This window comes from Scyliorhinus torazame, chromosome 18 (genome assembly GCF_047496885.1).
Source record: "Scyliorhinus torazame isolate Kashiwa2021f chromosome 18, sScyTor2.1, whole genome shotgun sequence".
Classification (NCBI taxonomy): Eukaryota; Metazoa; Chordata; class Chondrichthyes; order Carcharhiniformes; family Scyliorhinidae; genus Scyliorhinus; species Scyliorhinus torazame.
The window spans coordinates 166518044-166544081 of record NC_092724.1 but is presented as its reverse complement, the minus strand read 5'-3'; the positions used below and the strand labels follow the sequence as shown (position 1 = coordinate 166544081).

Here is a 26038-nt window from a genome sequence, read left to right as displayed (position 1 = left end):
ATGCTGCAGCTATCAGACCAGCCAATAAAAATACATGTTCATCATCATCTTTCTCTCATCACGGAGCAGGTTATGCGACAGCAAAGGGTTTAAAATCAGCTTGAGAAGGTCACCACTGTATTCTTGGAAAGGCAGCTACAAATTTACCCAAAGCAAGCACCCCCAAACAGCAATGTGATAATGATGCGGCACTCCCGACAGTGCAGCACTCCCTCAGTACAGACCCTCTGACAGTGCAGCACTCCCTCAGTACTGACCCTCTGACAGTGCAGCACTCCCTCAGTACTGACCCTCTGACAGTGCGGCACTCCCTCAGTACTGACCCTCTGACAGTGCGGCACTCCCTCAGTACTGACCCTCTGACAGTGCGGCACTCCCTCAGTACTGACCCTCTGACAGTGCGGCACTCCCTCAGTACTGACCCTCTGACAGTGCGGCACACCCTCAGTACTGACCCTCTGACAGTGCGGCACTCCCTCAGTACTGACCCTCTGACAGTGCGGCACTCCCTCAGTACTGAGACGCTTCTGACTCAGAGGTTGAGTGCTACCAACTGAGACATGGCCGACATGGACAATCTGAGCTATTCTAGTCTGTACCCGGAAAGCTGCAGATCTTTGGCCATAATTATAGGGAAAATAAATTTAAAAATAAAGGACAATTAGATGACTCAGAAGACTTCTTGTAAAGATTTCATGCTGTTTACACGAGACAGGCAGCTTTTATGTTGTTGCACTCCAGTACCCAGTACCAACTTTATACACTGGTTTCCTAAATGGTTAGAGTTGGTTTTTTAATAAAATAATTTTATTCTCCTCCTTTTTCACATTTTCTCCCAAATTTACACCCAACAACAAACAATAATCAGTAACGAATGTAATGTCAATCCCCATATCAATCACAACGATCCCATCCTCCCACCAAACCCCAGACATTGGCCCACATGTTAACATAAACAAATTACAAAAAGGATTCAGGAATCATCCACAATCACCATTAACACATAGTCCTTCTCCCCCCCACCACCCCCCCCCCCCCCACCCCCCAACCCTCCCAGCCCCCAATCCCCCGAATGTTCGATGTGATCCAATTCTCGAAAGTGCATAATGAATAACGCCCATGAATTGTAGAACCCCTCCATCCTTCCCCACGGTTCAGAATTGACCTTTTCCAGCGTCAAGAATTCCAACAGGTCCCCCCGCCACGCCAGGGCACATGGTGGAGGTTGATCTCCACCCTAACAGGATCCACCTTCGGGCGATCATCAAGGCGAAGGCTACAACATCTGCCTCCGCGCCCGTTTCCAACCCCGGCTGACATGGTTAGGGTTGTTTTAAGGTGGAGTTTGTAAAAACAATTATTAAAAATTACTCCAATTTCAGCTCCACTTCTCAACATTTCCGGAGAGAGGACAGACACTGTGCTACAGATGTTCGCAATGGTTTACTCAAAATCACTGGAGACAGGTATCTTTCCTCAAAGGGCAGGAGAGCTACCCTCAATGAAGCACTTGCTTTTGGAAGTGAGTAGGCTGTAAACCTGACAATCACCACTCAGGCACTGCCCTAGCCATCAGGAATTCTTAAACAACAATAATTTATATGCAACAAGATGTCCCAAGGCACTTCATAGTGCTTTTAAAAAAAAAAAAAATTTAGAGTACCCAATTCATTTTTTCCAATTAAGGGGCAATTTAGTGCGGCCAATCCACCTAGCCTGCACATCTTTGGGTTGTGGGGGTAAAACCCACACAAACACGGAGAGAATGTGCAAACTCCACACGAACAGTGACCCAGAGCCAGGATCGAACCTGGGACCTCGGTGTCGTGAGGCAACAGTGCTACCCATTGCACCACCGTGCTGCCCCATAGGACAGTGCTAAACCCAAGTACAACACCAAGCCACACAAGGTGATATACGGTTAAATGACTAAATGCTTGGCTTTAACCAGTGTCTGAAAAAGAGTAAAGTGAGGTATAAATATATGCAGCAATGCCTCAAAATCACTGTTGCCAAAACACGCATTTGTTTCTACCTGCTAACTTTATGATGCCCGCAATCCAGAACACCTTGGTAGGCAGGTTGCAGTCAGTGTTCGGAACTTCCACTCTTACACCCTCGACAATGTCTGCCCAATGAGTCCCCATAGGTACCTGTTTGATAACAAAATAAAGCAATGTTATAGATGCTGCAGTCAAATTTGTAGGTGCATATGCTCTAGACGGTATAAGTCTGCACAATAAAGCATGTTGGTTTGGTTTTGGTTTTTGAGGAAGCTTCATTTATTTATAATAATAATTTTTATTGTCACAAGTAGGCTTACATTAACACTGCAATGAAGTTCCTGTGAAAAGCCCCTAGTCACCACATTCTGGCGCCTGTTCGGGTACACAGAGGGAGAATTCAGAATGTCTGATTCACCTAACAGCACGTATTTCGGGACTTGTGGGAGGAAACCGGAGCACCTGGAGGAAACCCACGCAGACACGGGGAGAATGTGCAGACTCTGCAAGGAGTGACCCAAGTGGGAATCGAACCTGGGACCCTGGAGCTGTGAAGCAACAGTGCTAACCACTGTGCTGCCCCTATTTACAGATGTTACCAGACATAATCCTCCGGTATCGATTATACACAAAATCAATGCTGTCTGCCTCTTTCAGCATGAAAAAAAATAGGACTACAAGCAAAATAAGCAGACTATACTTACCATTAGGCCCTGGTTTTCAGCACAACTGGGCTTTAACAAGGTTAGTCATAAATGGTGATTGTATAATCCCAGAACAACCCCAACAGTTGCTCGGATAGCGGACAAAAATAAAATAAAACACTGAGGTTTCTAAGACTGTGAGGATAGGATACTTCGATCCAGGAGTGATACCATGCACAAATAAGAATATGGCACATTAAAATAAACTAACAACAGTATTACTAACATTAATATCATAAAGACAATAGCTTACAATTACCAGTTAAACAATGCTTAACAATAACATGAAACACTAGCTCCTAACTGCTATCTTATATCTCCACTCAAGCAAAACCCATCTCAGGTCAAACTCCACTTTTAACTAGTTAGCCAACCTAGGAAAACTCGTTGTAAAGACATGACTTGGATAAACCGCTTTGAGCAAGAGATCCTTTCGGAACCAGCTGCAGATTCTGTTTTTTTTTCTTTTTTACCATCAAGGGGCAATTTAGCGCAGCCAAACTATCTACCTTGTTTATCTTTTGGGTTGTGGGGATGAGACCTACACAGACACGGAGAGAATGGGCAAAGTCCACACGGACAGTGACCTGGGGCCAGGAATGTACCCGGGCCCTCGGCGTCGTGAGGCAGCAGTGCTAACCACTGCGCTACCGTGCCGCAGCCCGCTGCAGATTCTTGCCTGCATCAACTACCTTTTAACTTGCCAGCCTTTTCAGAAACTGCAGTTTTGTGCACAGTCAAATCTTTAACTGAACGGAAACCCAACACTTGACTGCATCAACCCCTGACCCTTCCCATTAACTACATCACCTTACAACGGCCAAACACAATGTCTCTAATTATCTACTCCCCAGGGAACTTCTTCATATACACAAAATCCCATGAGCTCAAACTGTTACGACGCTTTAATTACTCCTTGCAGCCAAAGATAGTCCTTTAAACCAGGATTTCTTTTTAAAATGACTGCAGCAGTCACACACACTAACCCAGGTTTCTAACCCTTACTGCACCAAATACATATAATACAATGTACATGCACTGGACGGCATTTTTTCCATGTTGGGCCGAAGCCTGTTTTCATCCTTAAACCTCTATGACTATCTAAAATTCCTACATTTCTCACAATCAGTAAAAGAATATCAACAGGAATCACAGCAAGTTTGGAGAGGGGTGGGGAAAAGGATCAATGGTGCAGAAAGAGCATTGCATCGGATAAAAGACAGAGGAGGGGAGTGTTAGAGAGTGGAAAGCAACAAAGAAACAGTTACAGAAGGAAAATCAGGTCCATGACTATTGCCGCGGGATACCAAGTCTTTCTTAAAAAAGTAAACTGACGGAGGGTGATCACAAGGCAGAGCAATAATTGAAGGGTTCAGATGACATCAGAGTCCACTTGATTACACTGCAACCTTCTCAACAGGATATTTTTAAGTTGTTTTAAATACTCAATCTGCTTGTGTGCAATTACTGGTCTTATTATAAATGAACTGACTGCCAGCCATTTATTCAGCCACATACCTGATTATATCCTTTCAAGATTCCTGTAACTGTATTTTACAATTAAGACTCCAGAGGAAACAATTACATCCAATGGAGTCACCATTGTGTCTTAGCGTGAGAAACATACCGTAATTAAGTAGAAGACAATCCTACAATCACAGCACTATTCTTTAGAGAATTTCAACACAATCTGTATTCGAAGAAAACTGTTCATCAATGCCTGGAGTAGATAAGGTTTATGCGCAAAGTGTCCGAGTCTGAAACTGCATGGGTTACAAACATTTAGCCTAACCCTAACCCCATCTTTGATCCCTGTGACTTGCACAACAAAATCTAGCAATTTTAGTCAGGGCAGCATGGCAGCACAGTGGTTTGCACTGCTGCTTCACAGCGCCAGGGACTCGGGTTCAATTCGGACCTTGGGTGACTGTCTAGGTAGAGTTAGCACATTCTCCCAGTGTCTATATGGGTTTCCTCCATGTGCTCCGGTTTCCGCCCACAGTCCAAAGATGCAGGTTGAGGGGATTGCCCATGCTAAATTTCCCCTTAGTGTCCAAAGTACCAAAGGACAGGTACAGGCGACCTGATAGAGGTCTACAAAATTATGAGGGGCATAGACAGAGTGGATAGTCAGAGGCTTTTCCCCAGGATAGAGGGGTCAATTACTAGGGGGCATAGGTTTAAGGTGAGAGGGGCAAGGTTTAGAGTAGATGTACGAGGTAAGTTTTTTACGCAGAGGATAGTGGGTGCCTGGAACTCGCTGCCGGAGGAGGTGGTGGAAGCAGGGACGACAGTGACATTTAAGGGGCATCTTGACAAATACATGAATAGGATGGGAATAGAGGGATACGGACCCAGGAAGTGCAGAAGATTGTAGTTTAGACGGGCAGCACAGTCGGCACGGGCTTCGAGGGCCGAAGGGCCTGTTCCTGTGCTGCACATTTCTTTGTTCTTTGTAAATGTTGATTGGTATTACGGAGTTACAGGGACAGGGCGGGGGAGTAGCCCTAGCTGTGGTGCTTGTTGAGACTCGGTGCTGACTCGATGGGCCAAACGGCCTCCTTCTGCACTGCAGGGATTCTATGATCATTCTGACGAATCAGCACTTCATCAACTTTGACTACTAGTAGATGCAATATCGAGCTCAATCTGCAGTACTCAATGCAAAACCATCATGACAGGTACAGCACGGGGTTAGATACAGAGTAAATCCCTCTACACTGTCCCCATCAAACACTCCCAGGACAGGTGCAGCATGGGGTTAGATACAGAGTAAAGCTCCCTCTACACTGTCCCCATCAAACACTCCCAGGACAGGTACAGCACGGAGTTGGATACAGAGTAATGCTCCCTCTACACTATCCCCATCAAACACTCCCAGGACAGGTGCAGCACGCGGTTAGATACAGAGTAAAGCTCCCTCTACACTGTCCCCATCAAACACTCCCAGGACAGGTACAGCACGGGGTTGGATACAGAGTCAAGCTCCCTCTAAACTGTCCCCATCAAACACTCCCAGGACAGGTACAGCACGGGGTTGGATACAGAGTAATGCTCCCTCTACACTGTCCACATCAAACACTCCCAGGACAGGTGCAGCATGGGGTTAGATACAGAGTAAATCCCTCTACACTGTCCACATCAAACACTCCCAGGACAGGTGCAGCATGGGGTTAGATACAGAGTAAAGCTCCCTCTACACTGTCCCCATCAAACACTCCCAGGACAGGTACAGCACGGGGTTGGATACAGAGTAATGCTCCCTCTACACTATCCCCATCAAACACTCCCAGGACAGGTGCAGCACGCGGTTAGATACAGAGTAAAGCTCCCTCTACACTGTCCCCATCAAACACTCCCAGGACAGGTGCAGCATGGGGTTAGATACAGAGTAATGCTCCCTCTACACTATCCCCATCAAACACTCCCAGGACAGGTGCAGCACGCGGTTAGATACAGAGTAAAGCTCCCTCTACACTGTCCCCATCAAACACTCCCAGGACAGGTACAGCACGGGGTTGGATACAGAGTAAAGCTCCCTCTCCACTGTCCCCATCAAACACTCCCAGGACAGGTACAGCATGGGGTTAGATACAGAGTAAAGCTCCCTCTACACTGTCCCCATCAAACACTCCCAGGACAGGTACAGCACGGGGTTGGATACAGAGTAAAGCTCCCTCTCCACTGTCCCCATCAAACACTCCCAGGACAGGTACAGCACGGGGTTAGATACAGAGTAAAGCTCCCTCTACACTGTCGCCATAAAAGTGATGCCCTACAGTGCAGACTTTGTTTGCACTGAGTGCTGAATTTGGTGCATTTGAGTGCTATAGTGAGAGTTTGGTGACTGAGTGTAAGGCTTCATTTTTATCTAAAGTCTAGTCTTTCTTTTATTTAGTTAATTAACTTAAAAGTTGCTGTTTGGTTTAGAAGGTGAATTTTCAATCAGCTTTAAACAAAGGTTCTCCTTTAGGTACTTGCAGCTGGAACTTGTTAATTAGTTAATTGGATTAGGCCAGTTTTCAGAGGCTAGATTCACAGTTTAAAAGTGATCCACCTACAGTGCAGACTTTGTTTGCACTGAGTGCTGAATTTGGTGCATTTGAATGCTATAGTGAGAGTTTGGTGGCTGAGGGAGTGCTGAATTTGGTGCATTTGAGTGCTATAGTGAGAGTTTGGTGGCTGAGGGAGTGCTGAATTTGGTGCATTTGAGTGCTATAGTGAGAGTTTGGTGACTGAGGGAGTTAGGTGAGGAGGGAGTAAGGTGCTCCTTTCATTTTGTTTCCTACATTTCCGCAAAGAGCAAGAAGGGAGCCAGGAGTTTACAGAGAGTGCAGCTGACTGGGAGCAGAGTCGGAGGGCGGAGGTCCAGTTGGTCCACAGGGCAGCTATATTCTGTAAGGTAAGAGGGGATGGAGACTAGGCCAGTTGCATGCTCCTCCTGTAGGATGTGGGTGGTGAGGGATACCACAGGTGTCCCCGCTGACTATACCTGCGGGAAGTGCACCCAACTCCAGCTCCTCAAAGACAGTGTTCGGGAACTGGAGCTGAAGCTGGATGAACTTGGGATCATCTGGGAGGCAGAGGGGGTGATAGAGAAGAGTTACAGGGAGGTAACCACATCCAAGGTACAAGACAAGAATAGCTGGGTTATAGTCAGGGGAAAGAAAACAAACAGGCAGACAGTGCAGGGATCCCTCGTGGCCGTTCCCCTTCAAAACAAGTATACCGTTTTGGATGCTGTTTGGGGGGGGGGGGATATGACCTACCGGGGGGAGGCCCAAGCGGCCAGGTCTCTGGCACTGAGTCTGGCTCTGGTGCTCAGAAGGGAAGGGGGGGAAGAATAGAAAAGCAATAGTAGTAGGAGATTCAATGGTATGGGGAATAGATAGGAGATTCTGTGGTCGCAAGCGAGACACCCGGAAGGCATGTTGCCTCCCGGGTGCCAGGGATGTCTCGGATCGTGTCTTCAGGATCCTTCAGGGGGAGGGGGAGCAGCCAGAAGTCGTGGTGCACATTGGTATCAACGACCTAGGTAGGAAAAGGAGTATGGTGGTAATAAACAAGTTTAGGGAGTTAGGCTGGAAGTTAAAAGCCAGGACAGACAGAGTTGTCATCTCTGGTTTGTTGCCGGTGCCACGTGATAGCGAGGCTAGGAATATGGAGCGAGACAGAGAGCATGGAAAAGGAGAGGTTAGTGGGGGAGATTGAGAGTGGACAGGAGATACGGAGAGGCCCCCCCCGAGGAAAGATTACTTGGGGAAAGACGACGGCTCCAGACGGAGTTTGACCTGTTGACCACAGGGAAGGCGGAGGCACAGTGGAGGAAAGTGCAGGGGGCGATCTACGAGCATGGGGAAGAGGCTAGTTGGATGCTGGCACACCAGCTCCGTAAGTGGATGGCAGCGAGGGAAATAGGGGGAGTCAGGGATGGAAGGGGAGCCACAGTTCGGAGTGCGACGAAAATAAACGAGGTATTTAAGGCCTTCTATGAAGAGCTGTACAGACCCCAGCTCCCAGCGGGGGAAGAGGGGATGAGACGATTCCTAGACCAACTGAGATTCCAGAGGGTGGAAGAGCAGGAGGTGGCTGGCTTGGGGGCACCAATTGGGTTGGAGGAGCTGAGCAACAGTTTGGGGAGTATGCAGGCGGGGAAGGCCCCGGGACCGGACGGGTTCCCGGTGGAGTTCTACAGGAAGTATGTAGACCTGTTGGCCCCGTTACTAGTGAGGACCTTTAACGAGGCAAGAGAGGAGGGGACCCTGCCCCCGACAATGTCGGAAGCGACAATTCTGTTGATCTTAAAGTGGGACAAGGACCCACTGCAATGTGGATCGTACAGGCCGATCTCGCTCCTCAATGTGGATGCAAAGTTGCTGGCAAAAGTGCTGGCCACGAGGATCAAGGACTGTGTCCCGGGGGTGATCCATGAAGACCAGACGGGATTTGTAAAGGGCAGGCAATTAAACACAAACGTGCGGAGGCTTTTAAACGTGATAATGATGCCATCGGTGGAGGGAGAGGCGGAGATAGTGGCAGCTATGGACGCGGAGAAGGCCTTTGACCGAGTAGAGTGGGAGTACCTCTGGGAGGCGCTGCGTAGGTTTGGGTTCGGGGGAGGGTTTATAAGTTGGGTTAAGCTCCTTTACAGAGCCCCGGTGGCGAGTGTAGTGACGAACCAGCGGAGGTCGGAGTACTTTCGACTGTACCGAGGGACGAGACAGGGGTGCCCACTGTCCCCCCTGCTGTTCACATTGGCGATCGGACCATTGGCCATGTCATTGAGGGAGTCTCATAAATGGAGGGGGGTGGTCCGAGGGGGAGAAGAGCATCGGGTGTCGCTATATGCGGATGATCTGTTGCTGTACGTGGCGGACCCAATGAAGGGGATGGTGGAGGTCATGCAGACTCTAAGGGAGTTTGGGGAGTTTTCGGGCTATAAGCTCAATGTAGGGAAGAGTGAGCTCTTTGAATTTCAGGCAGGGGACCAGGAAAGAGGGATAGGGGACCTACCGCTGAGGAGGGCAGAGGGGAGCTTTCAGTACCTGGGGATCCAGATAGCCAGGAGTTGGGGGGTCCTACATAAACTTAACCTGACTAGATTGGTGGAGCAAATGGAGGGGGACTTCAAAAGATGGGACATGTTACCGCTCTCGCTGGCGGGTCGAGGCAGTCAGTCAAAATGGTGGTCCTCCCGAGGTTTCGGTTTGTGTTTCAGTGCCTCCCCATCGTGATCACCAGGGCCTTTTTTTTTTTTTTTTTTTTTTTATAAAGAGAGTAGGTAGGAGTATTATGGGGTTTGTGTGGGCGAATAAGACCCCGAGGGTAAGGAGAGGGTTCCTGGAATGCAGTAGGGACTGAGGAGGGCTGGCGCTGCCAAATCTAGGGAGCTACTACTGGGCAGCAAATGTGGCGACGATCCGCAAGTGGGTTATGGAGGGAGAGGGGGCGGCATGGAAGAGGATGGAGATGGCGTCCTGCAAAGGAACGAGCCTGGGGGCGTTGGTGACGGCACCGCTGCCGCTCTCGCCGACAAAGTATACCACGAGCCCGGTGGTGGCGGCAACTCTAAGGATCTGGGGCCAGTGGAGACGGCACCGGGGTGCAATGGGAGCATCAGTATGGTCCCCGATCAGAGGTAACCACCGGTTTGTTCCGGGGAAGATGGACAGGGGGTTCCAGAGCTGGCATCGGGCGGGGATTGAAAGAATGGGGGACCTGTTCGTTGACGGGACGTTTGCGAGCTTAGGGGCACTGGAGGAGAAGTTCGAGTTACCCCCAGGAATGCCTTTAGATATATGCAGGTGAGGGCTTTTGTGAGGAGACAGGTGAGGGAATTCCCGTTGCTCCCGGCACAAGAAATTCAAGACAGGGTGATCTCGGGTGCATGGGTCGGGGAGGGCAAGTTGTCGGCAATACACCAGGAGATGAAAGAGGGGGAAGCGCTGGTAGAAGAGTTGAAGGGCAAATGGGAGGAGGAGCTGGGGGAGGAGATCGACGAAGGTCTGTGGGCTGATGCCCTGGGTAGGGTTAATTCCTCCTCCTCGTGTGCCAGGCTCAGCGTGATACAATTTAAGGTGGTTCACAGAGCTCACTTGACGGGGAAGAGGTTGAGCAGGTTCTTTGGGGTAGAGGACCGATGTGGAAGGTGCTCAGGGAGCCCGGTGAACCATGTCCATATGTTTTGGTCATGCCCGGCACTGGAGGGGTTCTCGAGAGGAGTGGCGGGAGTAATATCCCAGGTGGTGAAAGTCCGGGTCAAGCCAAGCTGGGGGCTAGCAATATTCGGAGTAGTGGACGAACCGGGAGTGCAGGAGGCGAAAGAGGCCGGTATTTTGGCCTTTGCGTCCCTAGTAGCCCGGCGAAGGATCTTGCTAATGTGGAAGGAGGCGAAGCCCCCCAGCGTGGAGGCCTGGATAAACGATATGGCTGGGTTCATAAAGTTGGAGAGGATTAAGTTCGCCTTGAGAGGGTCTGCGCAGGGGTTCTACAGGCGGTGGCAACCGTTCCTAGACTATCTCGCGGGGGCGTTAGAGGAAGGTCGGTCAGCAGCAGCAGCAACCTGGTGGATGAGCAAGAGGTAACATGAAGAGTCGGGGAAACTGGCACGTACGGGAGAGAGCCAGTGTACAAAGCCATGAAATGAAATGAAAAGAAAATCGCTTATTGTCACAAGTAGGCTTCAATGAAGTTACTGTGAAAAGCCCCTAGTCGCCACATTCAGGCGCCTGTTCGGGGAGGCTGGTATGGGAATTGAACAGTGCTGCTGGCCTGCTTTCAAAGCCAGCGATTTAGCCCTGTGCTAAACAGCCTCTAATAAGCCTGTAAATATACTATTTTGCCGTGTATATATCTTGCTCCGCGCGATTTCTCGGTACTTTTTTTTTGTGACCGGGGTGGGGGGGTTATTGTTTGTAAGGGGAAAAACTAAAAACAATTTTTAAAAAGGAATATGGAGAGAGTGCAGCTGAACACGTGGCTGCAGGAATGGTGTAGGAGGGAGGGCTTCAGGTATTTGGATAATTGGAGTGCATTCTGGGGAAGGTGGGACCTGTACAAGCAGGACGGGTTGCATCTGAAAAAGAGGGGCCCCAATATCCTGGGAGGGAGGTTTTCTAGTACTCTTCGGGAGGGTTTAAACTAATTTGGCAGGGGAATGGGAACCGGATTTGTAGTCCAGCAACTAAGGTAGCCGATATTCAGGACGCCAAAAAGTGTTGTGAGGCAGTGGGGAAGGGAACACTGACAAAGGAGAGTGCTTGCAGGCAAGGAGATGGGTTGAAGTGTGTATACTTCAACGCAAGAAGCATCAGGAATAAGGTGGGTGAATTTAAGGCATGGATCGGTACTTGGGACTACGATGTGGTGGCCATCACGGAAACTTGGATAGAAGAGGGGCAGAAATGGTTGTTGGAGGTCCCTGGTTATAGATGTTTCAATAAGATTAGGGAGGGTGGTAAAAGAGGTGGGGGGGTGGCATTGTTAATTAGAGATAGTATTACAGCTGCAGAAAGGCATTTCGAGGAGTATCACCCTAATGAGGTAGTATGGGTTGAAGTCAGAAATAGGAAAGGAGCAGTCACCTTGTTAGGAGTTTTCTATAGGCCCCCCAATAGTAGCAGAGATGTGGAGGAACAGATTGAGAAACAGATTTTGGAAAGGTGCAGAAGTCACAGGGTACTAGTCATGGGTGACTTCAACTTCCCAAATATTGAGTGGAACTCTTTAGATCAAATAATTTGGATGGGGTGATGTTTGTGCAGTGTGTCCAGGAAGCTTTTCTAACAGTACGTAGATTGTCTGACCAGTGGGGAGGCAATATTGGATTTGGTACTTGGTAATGAACCAGGGCAAGTGATAGATTTGTTAGTGGGGGAGCATTTTGGAGATAGTGACCACAATTTTGTGACTTTCACTTTAGTAATGGAGAGGGATAGGTGCGTGCAACAGGGCAAGGTTTACAATTGGGGGAAGGGTAAATACAATGTTGTCAGACAAGAATTGAAGTGCATAAGTTGGGAACATAGGCTGTCAGGGAAGGACACAAGTGAAATGTGGAACTTGTTCAAGGAACAGGTACTACGTGTCCTTGATATGTATGTCCCTGTCAGGCAGGGAAGATATGGTCGAGTGAGGGAACCATGGTTGACAAGAGAGGTTGAATGTCTTGTTAAGAGGAAAAAGGTGACTTATGTAAGGCTGAGGAAACAAGGTTCAGACAGGGCGCTGGATGGATACAAGATAGCCAGGAGGGAACTGAAGAAAGGGATTAGGAGAGCTAAGAGAGGGCATGAACAATCTTTGGCGGATAGGATCAAGGAAAACCCCAAGGCCTTTTACACATATTGAGTCTGAAGGGATAGGAGAGGTCTTGAACGAGTACTTTTCTTCTGTATTTACAAATGAGAGGGGCGATATTGTTGGAGAGGACAGTGTGAAACAGACTGGTAAGCTCGAGGAAATACTTGTTAGGAAGGAAGATGTGTTGGGCATTTTGAAAAGCTTGAGGATAGACAAGTCCCCCGGGCCTGACGGGATATATCCAAGGATTCTATGGGAAGCAAGAGATGAAATTGCGGAGCCGTTGGCAATGATCATTTCGCCCTCACTGTCAACAGGGGTGGTACCAGGGAATTGGAGAGTGGCGAATGTTGTGCCCCTTTTCAAAAAAGGGACTAGGGATAACCCTGGGAATTACAGGCCAGTTAGTCTTACTTCGGTGGTAGACAAAGTAATGGAAAGGGTACTGAAGGATAGGATTTCTGAGCATCTGGAAAGACACTGCTTGATTAGGGATAGTCAGCAAGGATTTGTGAGGGGTAGGTCTTGCCTTACAAGTCTTATTGAATTCTTTGAGGAGGTGACCAAGCATGTGGATGAAGGTAAAGCAGTGGATGTAGTGTACATGGATTTTAGTAAGGCATTTGATAAGGTTCCCCATTGTAGGCTTATGCAGAAAGTAAGAAGGCCTGGGATAGTGGGAAAATTGGCCAGTTGGATAACGAACTGGCTAACCGATAGAAGTCAGAGAGTGGTGGTGGAAGGCAAATATTCAGCCTGGAGCCCAGTTACCAGTGGCGTACCGCAGGGATCAGTTCTGGGTCCTCTGCTGTTTGTGATTTTCATTAATGACTTGGATGAGGGAGTTGAAGGGTGGGTCAGTAAATTTGCAGACGATACGAAGATTGGTGGAGTTGCGGATAATGAGGAGGGCTGTTGTCGGCTGCAAAGAGACATAGATAGGATGCAGAGCTGGGCTGAGAAGAGGCAGATGGAGTTTAACCCGGAAAAGTGTGAGGTTGTCCATTTTGGAAGGACAAATATGAATGTGGAATACAGGGTTAACGGTAGAGTTCTTGGCAATGTGGAGGAGCAGAGAGATCTTGGGGTCTACGTTCATACATCTTTGAAAGTTGCTACTCAAGTGGATAGAGCTGTGAAGAAGGCCTATGGTGTGCTAGCGTTCATTAACAGAGGGACTGAATTTAAGAGCCGTGAGGTGATGATGCAGCTGTACAAAACTTTGTTAAGGCCACATTTGGAGTACTGTGTACAGTTCTGGTCGCCTCATTTTAGAAAGGATGTGGAAGCTTTGGAAAAGGTGCAAAGGAGATTTACCAGGATGTTGCCTGGAATGGAGAGTAGGTCTTACGAGGAAAGGTTGAGGGTGCTCGGCCTTTTCTCATTAGAATGGAGAAGGATGAGGGGCGACTTGATAGAGGTTTATAAGATGATCAGGGGAATAGATAGAGTCGACAGTCAGAGACTTTTTCCCCAGGTGGAACAAACCATTACAAGGGGACATGAATTTAAGGTGAATGGTGGAAGATATAGGGGGAATGTCAGAGGTAGGTTCTTTACCCAGAGAGTAGTGGGGGCATGGAATGCACTGCCTATGGAAGTAGTTGAGTCGGAAACATTAGGGACCTTCAAGCAGCTATTGGATAGGTACATGGATTACGGTAGAATGATATTGTGTAGATTAATTTGTTCTTGAGGGCAGCACGGTAGCATTGTGGATAGCACAATTGCTTCACAGCTCCAGGGTCCCAGGTTCGATTCCGGCTTGGGTCACTGTCTGTGCGGAGTCTGCACATCCTCCCCGTGCGTGCGTGGGTTTCTTCCGGGTGTTCCGGTTTCCTCCCACGGTCCAAAGATGTGCGGGTTAGGTGAATTGGCCAATGATAAATTGCCCTTAGTGTCCAAAATTACCCTTCGTGTTGGGTGGGGGTGTTGACCTTGGGTGGGGTGCTCTTTCCAAGAGCCGGTGCAGACTCAATGGGCCGAATGGCCTCCTTCTGCACTGTAAATTCTATGATAATCTATGATTAATCTAGGACAAAGGTTCGGCACAACATCGTGGGCCGAAGGGCCTGTTCTGTGCTGTATTTTTCTATGTTCTATGTTCAAACGTTCCCAGGACAGGTACAGCACGGGGTTACATACAGAGTAAAGCTCCCTCTACACTGTCCCCATCAAACACTCCCAGAAGAGGTACAACACAAGTTGATTCCCTCTGAGCTGCCATATGACACTGTCCTCAGCCCTGTGACCCAAGTGAGCTTTTAAATTAATAATTTAGCTTCATACAACATGAGTTCTTTGGAAAAATTCTACATTTAGGCAGTGATTGGCAAAACATAATTCAGTGAATAAAATTCTACTCACGTGTTTGAAGCAGCTGACAGGCGCCCCAGTAAATTTATTGCTCCAAACATACTGACCCCAGTCAAAGCCTTCCACTGTGACTGCTGTAAAATTACACAAGTGGTGAAAAAGACAGACTATAGCAACATCTTTTCAATTAATAATAGTGGCAAAAGTAGCAGCTGCACAGTATAAGCTGATGGGCGTGAAGCAACACTTGCTTCTTTTCTCAACATTTACCCATCCCAAAGTATGGTCACTTCAATGTAACATCCAATTTGGCTGGAGGAACAGAAATCCTTAAGTTGGAGCCAACCCATCCTCTCACTCGTCAAGCACTTCGAGCACAAGATCAGCAGCTTGCAGTCATAGCAGTGTCCTTGCTCAATGTCTTTCTGCTCACCCAGGAGTGCAGAGGCCTATTGTGGTTCCTTCACTGCCACCCGAGATGAAGATTGAACTTCCACCTGTCCCGAGAAGCCAAACTTGGGATCATATTCAACTGCAAGGTTCAGCTATTCACTGGGCTCACACAGGAAGCAACAGAAGCTCTCAAGGAGTGTTCTTATTCAGTGGCAGAATGTGGACTGTTGAGCCCCAAGAGAACAGTGCTGAGGCAAATGTTCACAAGTTATATTAGTGATTTGGGTTTTGGATTCAAAAATACAATTTTTAAATTTGTGGGGAATTATAGCCCACTACAACAAACTATCAGATATTAATAAACATGCAAACTGGGTGTATAACTGGCAAAAGAGTTTCAACAGATAATCGAGGGGTATTACATTTTGAACCATATTACTTAGAAAGTAAGAATCTAAATGGTCAAGGAGCAAAGAGTTCAGGGAGCACAAATACATAAACCACTATAAATAGAGATGCAAGTTAATAAGAAATTAAAAGCAAATCAAGCATTTGACTTTACAAGGTAGAGGTAAAAAGTTGAGAAGTTATACAACATATCTATTAAAACTTGCTTTGGTCGGCAGCACGGTGGCACAGTGGTTAGCACTGATGTCTCACAGCGCCAAGATCCCAGGTTCGATCCCAGCTCTGGGTCACTGCTGAGTGGAGTTTGCACATTCTCCCCGTGTTTGCGTGGGTTTCGCTCCCACAACCCAAAAGGATGTGCAGGGTAGGTGGATTGGCCACGTTAAATTGCCCCTTAATTGGAAAAAATTAATTGGGCACTCAATTTTTTTTTTAATTTTTATAAAAGGCTTGCTTTGATCATGCCGAGTACCACGTACAGTTCTGGCCATGATTTTCTAACAAGGACATAGATGGACTAGGGCCGGTGGAAGAGACATTTACAGCAATGATAACACAACGGTTTTATCTATCAGGAGAGAATTTTTCTCTTTTTTAATTTAGAGTACCCAATATTTTTTTTTCCAATTTAGGGGCAATTTAGCGTGGCCAATCCACCTACCCTGCACATCTTTGGGTTGTGGGGCCGACACCCACGCAAACACGGGGAGAATGTGCAAACTCCACACGGACAGTGACCCAGAGCCGGGGTCGAACCTGGGACCTCAGCGCCGTGAGGCTGCAGAGCTAACCCACTGCGCCACCATGCTGCCCGCTCTATCAGGAGAGAATTAACCGCTGGCTCTCATTTCTGTTGAAAGAAGATTGAAGGATGATTTAATAGAGACATTTAAAATTATGAAAGTTTTTGATAGAGCAGATACAGAATGCTTCCACGTGTGGGAAAGAGCAAAACGAGTGGAAATTAATGCCAGAAAGACATCAAGAAATCAAGTAGAGAATTTAAAAGAAACTTCTTTACCATAGGAATGGTGAGAATATGGAACTCACTACCACAGGAAGTAGTGGAGATGAACAACATAGATTTTAAGGGGAAGCTCGATAAACATTTGAGGGCAAAGGAAACAGAGGGTTATACTGATCGAACCAGATGAGGCTAGAGTGGAACATGGACGTAGCAAGGACGAGTTAGGCCAAATGACCTACTTCTGTACTATACATTCTATGTAATTCTATAAAGAGATGCTGCCAATCAAAAGGGTGTGTAAATAGAAATCTCAACTTTTAAAGCTTTCAATAAGGACTCTATATCTCGTCACTTTGCCACCAGATTGTCTTGGTGACAGTGACAGGAAGGAGCAGCAAATTTCTCAGATCATGTTCACACATTAGAGAGGAAACTGAAAGTTTGTGCCAGCCGTGTAGTCGAATACACCCAGAAAGGCATGCAGCCAGCTGTGAGCTAGACGTTCATGCCAAGGGGTCACCATTTCTGGTCACTCACTGTTACAGGATCATTGCAAACAAGACAGAAAAGGAAGGTGTTATTTTACAAACAATATCACATGTCCAAAATCTCACAATACACACATGTTTCAGCTGAGCTCTTAAAACCAACATAAACAAATATAAAAATGGTCAAAAATTCAGCTTTCCAATGTGTTCAAGCTGGTTTTGTTCCCTGACTAGCAGTTTTCAGCATGATGTAAGGTCGTAGAGATGATGTGTCACCTGCTTTACTCTTGGGTTGATTCTGTTGTAGGCTTGCCTGGTACTGTGCATAGGCTGCTAATTTAGCCACTAAAGGCTGTTTCTGTAAAACCTTTGCCTTCTTTGTGGGAGGTTTCCCCTGTTGAAAGGAAAAATAAGCATAAGTGACAAATGAATTATCTGTTCGAGCACTTGAAAAATGTGCTTAAATTAGTTATTTTTTCCCCACTGTATTTGTGCATATGTATTCCCTCTTATTAACAGACTTGGAAGTCAAGATCACATGGCCCAATTCCAGTTAGCAAAATTGAGAGAAAGATTTCTTAGTTTGTTGGTAAACAAAAACATGGCCCATCACAATGCCAACCACTCCTCCAAAAAGCATTAGCAAAACATTGTGTGGGGAGAAAAATGTATAATAATTTGCTTTTATACAACTTAAATATTGCTATTAAACAAAGACATGTTGTCAAAGTTTTTGTCTTGCACTTATCAGGACAGATTCACAAGGATACCAATTGTAAAGGGAACAACAATCATACTGCAGAAGAGTGCGCCAATTGGTTGGCAAAATGGACCCTGATGCATCGTCCATGGCAACACCTCTACCAATCAGTGCACTCTCCACGCAGTACAAATTGTTGTTCCCTTCGCAATTGGTATTCTTGTGAACCTGTCCTGATGAGTGCAAGATGGAAATCTTCAACAGCATGTCTCTTTCCCCCCCCCCCCCCCCCCGAGAAAAAAAACAACAAAACTAACAAATCTTCACAACTTTATTTCAAGAGACAGTGGAACAATCCACAGACAGTCCGTACTTAACTCTGTGGTACACTTGGTGTTTTTGCAGTGATTTCAGACCAATAAATTAAAGCAAACAGCATCTTCAACACTTTGCTATGCTGTTAAGATACTGAAGATACAAGGGTTCTAGGAGGAATGATCAGTGCAAGTGACAAAGGAGAAGACAAGTTTTGAGAATTATAGTTGAGAAAATGAGGCTGCAATCAAACATTACAAGAATGAGAAACTTGCAGAGGACCATGGATTGTAGTGTTGATTTAACTGAAATGGTTACCTGCAGGAACTGAACTTGAAGGGATGGGTGTACATGCACTGGAATCTCATCCCACAGGCTTTACCATTGGGGAAGAAAGCCAACTGATTAACACACTCAATAAGCTGTATCTGTATGTGTATCTGTTACATCGCCCTTTAGAATCCCTACAGTGCAGAAAGAGGCCATTCGGTCCATCAAGTCTGCACCGACCCTTCAAATGAGCACTCTACCCATGCCCACTCGCCCTCTGACCTCCATAACCCCAAAACCTAACGTGCACATTCCTGGGCACTAAGAGGCAATTTAGCATGACCAATTCACCTAACTTGCACCTCTTTGGACTGTGGGAGGAAACCCATGCAGACATGGGGAGAAAGTGCAAACCCCACACAGACAGTCCCCCATGGCCGGAATTGAACCCAGGTCTCTGGCGCGGTGATGCAGCAGTGCTAACCACTGTGTCACTAGTTGAAAGCATGGCTTTCAAACAAAATCTGAGTGGGGAGAACCCAACCGGAACACTGCTACAACTTAAATTAGAAGTAATCTAATGCTAAAACTCTGAAAATTACTAAAATGCAATTGTGCCGATTAGCTGTACCACTGTGCAATAAGACCCATGTATGAAAGACATGGCGCAATATGCGGTCAAAAGCGTCAGTTGTAAGCAATGACTTTTAGAAGCTCCACACCATAAATGAAGCACTTTTAAAAGGAGAGAAGTTGCATTCCATTTTAAATTAGAATCAGCATGGCAGCTTTAGTGCAAGAACTGCAACTATAGTTACAGTTCGTGAATATCACTGCAAAACTAAACCAACTGCTGACCTGCCTTAACCGTCAGAAAATTTCAGGCCAGCCAATTGAGAGCCATTCTAATTCAAAAACATGCTCTGCTGTCCACATATTTCTGTCGAGCCCGAAGTCTGGCTCTCATTCAAATTGAAGAGCTCCCTCATAACTGAAATCAAGGGAAAGCTGGGCAGGAAAGAGATTTGATATGGCAGGTGATGTACAAAAGACAGAAAATGTATCAATGCTGATTTCACACAGGATATTGAAACAGTACCTGAAGTCTGGCTAAAATGCTGGCTTTTTTCGAGTTGGACGAGTAGCTTCTGGAGCAGGAAACACTGCAGAATCGCTTTGTCTTAGAATAAAAAGCATCTCTCACTCCGACCATCCCACACATTTCACAGGTGGCTGATGAAGACAGGATAGAACCAGAGAACAATCAGAAGCCATGACAAGAAGCTCAGTGGCATGCAGTCAATCTGTCACTGCTTCATCACTTAAATTAAACATATATCACTGATCATGTTTTTACAAACCACAAGCAAATTGGACTCCGCTTCACCCAGAGTTGGAAAACTTTCCTTTCCACTCAGGGACCCCAAGTTCAAATCCATCCCAGTCTAATTGAGAGACAGCCTTCTTGAGCACTGATTGTAGAAGGCCCCATAGTGAGAGTTGGAACATCCGCAGTTCAGCAAGGTAAAAAACTGGTCCACAGGTGCAAGTTCTAAATTGGGGCAAGGCGAATTTTGATGGAGTTAGACAGGAGCTTGCAAGGGTTGATTAGAGTAGCTTGTTTGAGGGCAAAGGGGCCTCCGGCAAGTGGGAGGCCTTGAAAACTGAAATAGCTAGAGTTCAGGGTCTATATGTTCCTGTTGGGGTGAAGGACAAGGCTAGCAGGAGTAGGGAACCCTGGATGACAAAACAGAGGTTTTGGCCAGAAAAAAGGAAGGAGGCATGGCTCAGGTACACGCAGCTGGAATTAATGGATTCCGCAGAGGTGCACAGGAGTATACTCAAGGAGGAGATTAGGAGGGCAAGAAGGGGGCATGAGGTAGCTTTGGATTTGTTTATTGTCATGTGTACCAAGGTACAGTGAAAAGTATTTTTCTACGAGCAGCTCAACAGATCATTAAGTACATGGGAATAAAAGGGAACCCAAGTGTATCCAGTCTCTCTGTATAACTAACACTTCTCCAGCCCAGGCAACATCCTGGCAAATCTCCTCTGCACCCTTTCCAGTGCTATCACATCCCTCCTATAATGTAGTTTCCTGGTTTAGCCCTCCCTTCATGAATAACGGTGCCACATTGGTTATCCTCCAGCCCCCAGCACCACTCCTGTGGCCAGAGAGGAATAAAAAATTATTGTCCCTGCTATTCCCTTCCTTGCTTCACTCAACAGCCTTGGGCACATCTGGGATTCATCTGGAGCTGGAGATGTGTCCATTTTTAAGCATGACAGATCACTCAGAACCTCCTCCCTATCTATATTTATCTCTTGAATTTTATCACTGATTCTCCCCGATTTCTGTACCCATACTGGCCCTTTCACAGGTGAACACCGACACACGGTATTCATTTAGAACCCTACCTACATCCTCCAGCTCCACACAAATTACCCGTGGTCCTTATACTCTTTCCGTAGTTGTCCTTTTACCCTCAATGTACTTGTAAAACAAGTTAGGACTTTTCTTTATTTTACCTGCCAGTATCCTTTCATGTCCCCTTTTTGCTTTCCTAATTGCCTTTTAAGTTCCCTTTTGCATATTCTATACACCGAGGGTTTCTGCTGTTTTGAGCCCTCGATATCGGCCGTGAGTCTTCCTTTTTCTCCTGATCCAATGTTGTATATCCCTCAATATTCAGGGTTGACTGGGATTTGTTGCTGCCCCCTTTTTCTTTATTGGAATATGTTGGCTATGCACTCTCCCTATTTCCTTCTTGAATGTGTCCCACTGTTTTGTCAGATTTACCCAAAAGTGTCTACTCCCAGTCTATTCTGGCCAAATCATATCTGATCTTATTAAAATCAGCCTTCCCCCAGTTTAAACTTTTATTTCAGGCCCATCCTTGTCCTTTTCTGTAACAAATCAGGAATCTAACAGAGTTATGATCACTGTCTGCAAAATGTTCCGCGCGACTGATACTTCAACCACTTGCCTAGCTTTGTTACCCAAAATTATTCCAGGACCACCCCCTCTCTTGTAGGACCTTCTATGTACTAGCTTAAAAAGTTCTACTGCATGCATTTTAAGAATTCCGCTCCCTCTGAACCTTTCACACTGGGACTACCCCAGTTAATGTTGGGGAAATTGAAATCCCCCGCTATCACTACCCTATTACTTTTACACTTCTCGAAAATTTGCCTCCTGTATCTTCCAGATCAGGTGGTTGCTAAAGATCCAGGCTTTCTGGCCACTAGCCTTAGAAAACTATGAGCACCCTTAATGCACAACACAAGGCCCTTATGTTGGGCCTGGCAGCGTGGCAAAGCACTAAACCACGAACATCAACTGCTCAGAACAATTAGGTGCAGAGTTAAAATTGCCCAATTCTCTTGCCTTGATAAGAACATGAGAACATAAGAACTAGGAACAGGAGTAGGCCATCCAGCCCCTCGAGCCTGCTCCACCATTCAATGAGATCATGGCTGATCTTTGTGGACTCAGCTGCACTCTCCGGCCCGTACACCATATCCCCGAATCCCTTTATTCTTTAGAAAGGTGTCTATCTTTTTCTTAAAAACGTTTAAAGAAGGAGCCTCAACTGCTTCACTGAGCAAGGAATTCCAGAGATTCACAACCCTTTGGGTGAAGAAGTTCCTTCTAAACTCAGTCCTAAATCTACTTCCCCTTATTTTGAGGCTACGTCCCCTAGTTCTGCTTTCACCCGCCAGTGGAAACAACCTGCCTGCATCTATCCTGTCTATTCCCTTCATAATCTTATGTTTCTATACGATCCCCCCCGCATCCTTCTAAACTCCAATGAGTACAGTCCCAGTCTACTCAACCTCTCGTCGTAATCTAATCCCCTCAACTCTGGGATCAACCTAGTGAATCGCCTCTGAACTCCCTCCAGTGCCAATATGTCCTTTCTCAGGTAAGGAGACCAAAACTGAACACAATACTCCAGATGTGGCCTCACCAACACCTTATACAATTACAGCATAACCTCCCTAGTCTTGAACTCCATCCCTCAAGCAATGAAAGACAAAACTCGATTAGCCTTCTTAATCACCTGTTGCACCTGCACACCAACTTTTTGCGACTCGTGCACCAGCACACCCAGGTCCCTCTGCACAGCAGCATGTTTTAACATCTTACCGTTAAAATAATAATCCATTCTGCTGTTATTCCTCCCAAAATGGATAGCTTCACATTTGTCAACATTGAATTCCATCTGCCAGACCCTAGCCCATTCATCTAACCCATCCAAATCCTTCTGCAGACTTCCAGTATCCTCTGCACTTTTTGCTTTACCACTCATCTTAGTGTCGTCTGCAAACTTTGCACTTGGTCCCCAACTCCAAATCATCTATGTAAATTGTGAACAACTGCGGGCCCAACGCTGATCCTTGAGGGACCCCATTAGTTACAGGTTGCCAACCAGAGAAACACCAATTTATCCCCACTCTCTGCTTTCTGTTAGTTAACCAATCCTCTACCCATGCTACCACTTTCCCCTTAATGCCATGCATCTTTATCTTATGCAGCAACCTTTTGTGTGGCACCTTGTCAAAAGCTTTCTGGAAATCCAGATATACCACATCCATTGGCTCCCCGTTATCTACTGCACTGGTAACGTCCTCAAAACATTTTACCAAATTAGTCAGACATGACCTACCCTTTATGAACCCATGCTACGTCTGCCCAATGGGACAATTTCCCTCCAGGTGCCCCGCTATTTCCTCCTTAATGATAGATTCCAGCATTTTCCAGCATTTTCCCTACAACCGAAGTTAAGCTTACCGGCCTATAATTACCCGCTTTCTGCCGACCTCCTTTTCTAAACAGTGGTGTCACGTTTGCTACTTTGCAATCCGCCGGGACCACCCCAGTCTAGTGAATTTTGATAAGTACAAAATAAGTTATTTCCTCCCTCCCTGCAAAAAAAGGGGCACTAAGTATATTTTGAAATTTAAGTGGAATTTGTCATTTATTTTGCTATAATAGGAGATTTAAAAAGTTGGATTTTTTTTTTTTTTTTTTTTTAAACAGTAAAACCCTCAGCCACATGTACAGCAACAGCTGATCAGAGTGCTACACTAACACAAGCTGCAAACAGAAACGTTCACCAGCTAGATAATCACATTTCATGACTTGATTACAGGATCCAATCCAGCTGAATTCTGGGCAAAGACCGTGACAATGGAGCAAATATTGGATTTCTCCTCAAAACTTCTCATCCGCTTTCAAGTGACTGGCCTTTAGAGGTTTTTAATAAATTAACGTGAACAAAATCAGGCGCATCAGTGCTCTAGAATTAAATACAAACCTATTTTTTGTGGCATCAGTAGCCAAAACACAGATAGGACAGAGCATAAAGTCTCTGCAAAACCATTCGATCAACCTCCATTGTACCAACTATTTTTGCCCACACCGGCATTCATGAAATAATCAGTTGAGACAACAGCACAGAAATTTCAGTTTGGATCCTTGTAGCCAGTTAGAAGAGTTTTTCACCCCATTGGTGAGATTGGATTTGAAATCAAGTGAAAAATATGGAGGTCATCATCTCTGCAATGCTGCTTCGCTTTTCTGCAAATAAAACTCCAGCTCACGCAGACAGAAGCACTAACACCAGCCCACCCACCCAAAGTCAGCCATCAATGCTCATTCACATGTTTGTGAAAGGACAATGGGTTAAAAACTTTTGGAGACAGTGTTCAAGTCTCCTCTTTCAAATCTTCATACCCATGGGATTCCAAGTGGTCCAATGGGGACACTCGCAATCCTAGAGGCCTGCTGGTCTATTTTCACTTTTACAGAGTTATCTGTGCTCGAGAACACAAGGGCATGCTGATCAAACAGCTGAATTGCCCAGAGATTTAAAGTTCTCTCAGGAATTTTAAAAACTGATTTTTTTTTTTTTAAATGAGGCATTTGACAAATCTAGTCTGATTCACTTATTCTGACTAGACACACATCAGATTTTATACCAAGGAAATGACCTACTGATAGCAATCAGTATAGCTTTGGGTGGTATTTGGAAATCGAAGCAGAATGGTCGAAGCTGGATAACTAGGTACTAATCTACATCTGGTTGAAGCACCCCATACAATAGGGTGAACAGGAATAGTTAGGTCCAATCATGTTCTGTAAATCCATTCCATGGTGCATCTTGCAATAGGTTATAAGAAAGACTAACTGTACACAGAAGAACAATGCCACTGACTGACCCATTCCAGATTTGCCATCTGGATATGTGTAGACTTGTCCATTGGTTTTGATAAGTGGGAGACTGGCTGGTATGGAGGTAACTTCCTCTTCGCTGTCATCAGAGCTCGAGCTGCTGCTGCTATCCTCACTGCAGCTGTCATAGCCGTCAAACATTCCAAACGAGTCCCTCCTCTTCCTCTCTGATCGCGGGGAATGCTCAGTCTGCAAATAAATTGGAGAACATGTTAATGTGCACCACAGCAGCATCACACCTCTGAAAGAAAGAATCGTTTTTGCACTCCTTGATTGGGTGTTCATGTATCAGGACTGGATGACTTCCTCCCAACATTTGCTAATCAGAAGTAAACCACATAGAAGCCACTGACTGCACCGAGAGCATCACACCCTTGATTTTTCGTCTACTCAGCAAATCCCCATAAATGCACAGTATCACCATGTACTTGGCCCCATGGTGCAAATGAGGGCAGTAGACCATCACAAATTAACCAGATTAAAGAATACCTCGTTTACATTCTATGTCCTTTTTCTCATACCCTTATTATAATTTTTTTAAATAAATTTAGAGTACCCAAACATTTTTTTCCAATTTAGGGGCAATTTAGCGAGGCCAATCCACCTACCCTGCACATCTTTGGGTTGTGGAGGTGAAACTCACGCAGACACGGGGAGAATGTGCAAACTCCACAAGGACGGTGACCCAGAGCCGGGATCGAACCTGGGACCTCGGCGTCGTGAGGCAGCAGGGCTAACCCACTGTGCCACCGCGCTGCCCTTATCACAGGCATACTTAACAACCATTCTCCAAGTAATCTTCAAATAAAATCTGAGGGAAACACTATGAGAAGCAGAGCTGATGAAGCATTACCTACAGACATGCACCCAGTTTAAAAATGTACAATCACCACTAACCTTTCATTGCTCTACACAAAGTAGTGAGAATACATGCAGAGGCCATGCAGCCAGCAATTTAGCTCGCCAAATCCACCAAATTTACACATCTAATTCCACACAGACAGTGGGAATCGAACCCGGGTCCCTGGCGCTGCGAGGCAGCGATGCTAAGCACTGTGCCACCGTGCTGCCCAATTGCATTATATTGGATTGGATTTGTTTATTGTCACATGTACAGAGTTACAGTGAAAAGTATTTTTCTGCGAGCAGCTCAACAGATCATTAAATACATGAGAAGAAAAGGGAATAAAAGAAAATACATAACAGGGCAACACAACATATACAATGTAACTACATAAGCACTGGCATCGGATGAAGCATACAGGGTGTAGTGTTAATGAGGTCAGTCCATAAGAGGGTCATTTCGGAGTCTGGTATCAGTGGGGAAGCTGTTTTTGAGTCTGTTCGTGCGTGTTCTCAGAATTCTGTATCTCCTGCCCGATGGAAGAAGTTGGAAGAGTGAGTAAGCCGGGTGGGAAGGATCTTTGATTATGCT

The 26038-nt window shown here is 46.1% G+C and overlaps 1 protein-coding gene across 2 annotated transcripts in view; it reads right to left on the bottom strand.

The window, feature by feature from the left end:
- Nucleotides 1–26038, bottom strand: part of mbtd1 (mbt domain containing 1) — a 110693-nt gene that overhangs the window by 52955 nt on the left and 31700 nt on the right. For both annotated transcript variants that reach the window (XM_072483859.1, XM_072483860.1), the window contains exons 2-6: nucleotides 24591–24792; nucleotides 19465–19598; nucleotides 17357–17474; nucleotides 14876–14958; nucleotides 2036–2153 (exon numbers count right to left, since the gene is read on the bottom strand). In XM_072483859.1, the coding sequence (XP_072339960.1) occupies nucleotides 2036–2153; nucleotides 14876–14958; nucleotides 17357–17474; nucleotides 19465–19598; nucleotides 24591–24792 (655 nt within the window). The remainder of the gene's footprint in view (nucleotides 1–2035; nucleotides 2154–14875; nucleotides 14959–17356; nucleotides 17475–19464; nucleotides 19599–24590; nucleotides 24793–26038) is intronic.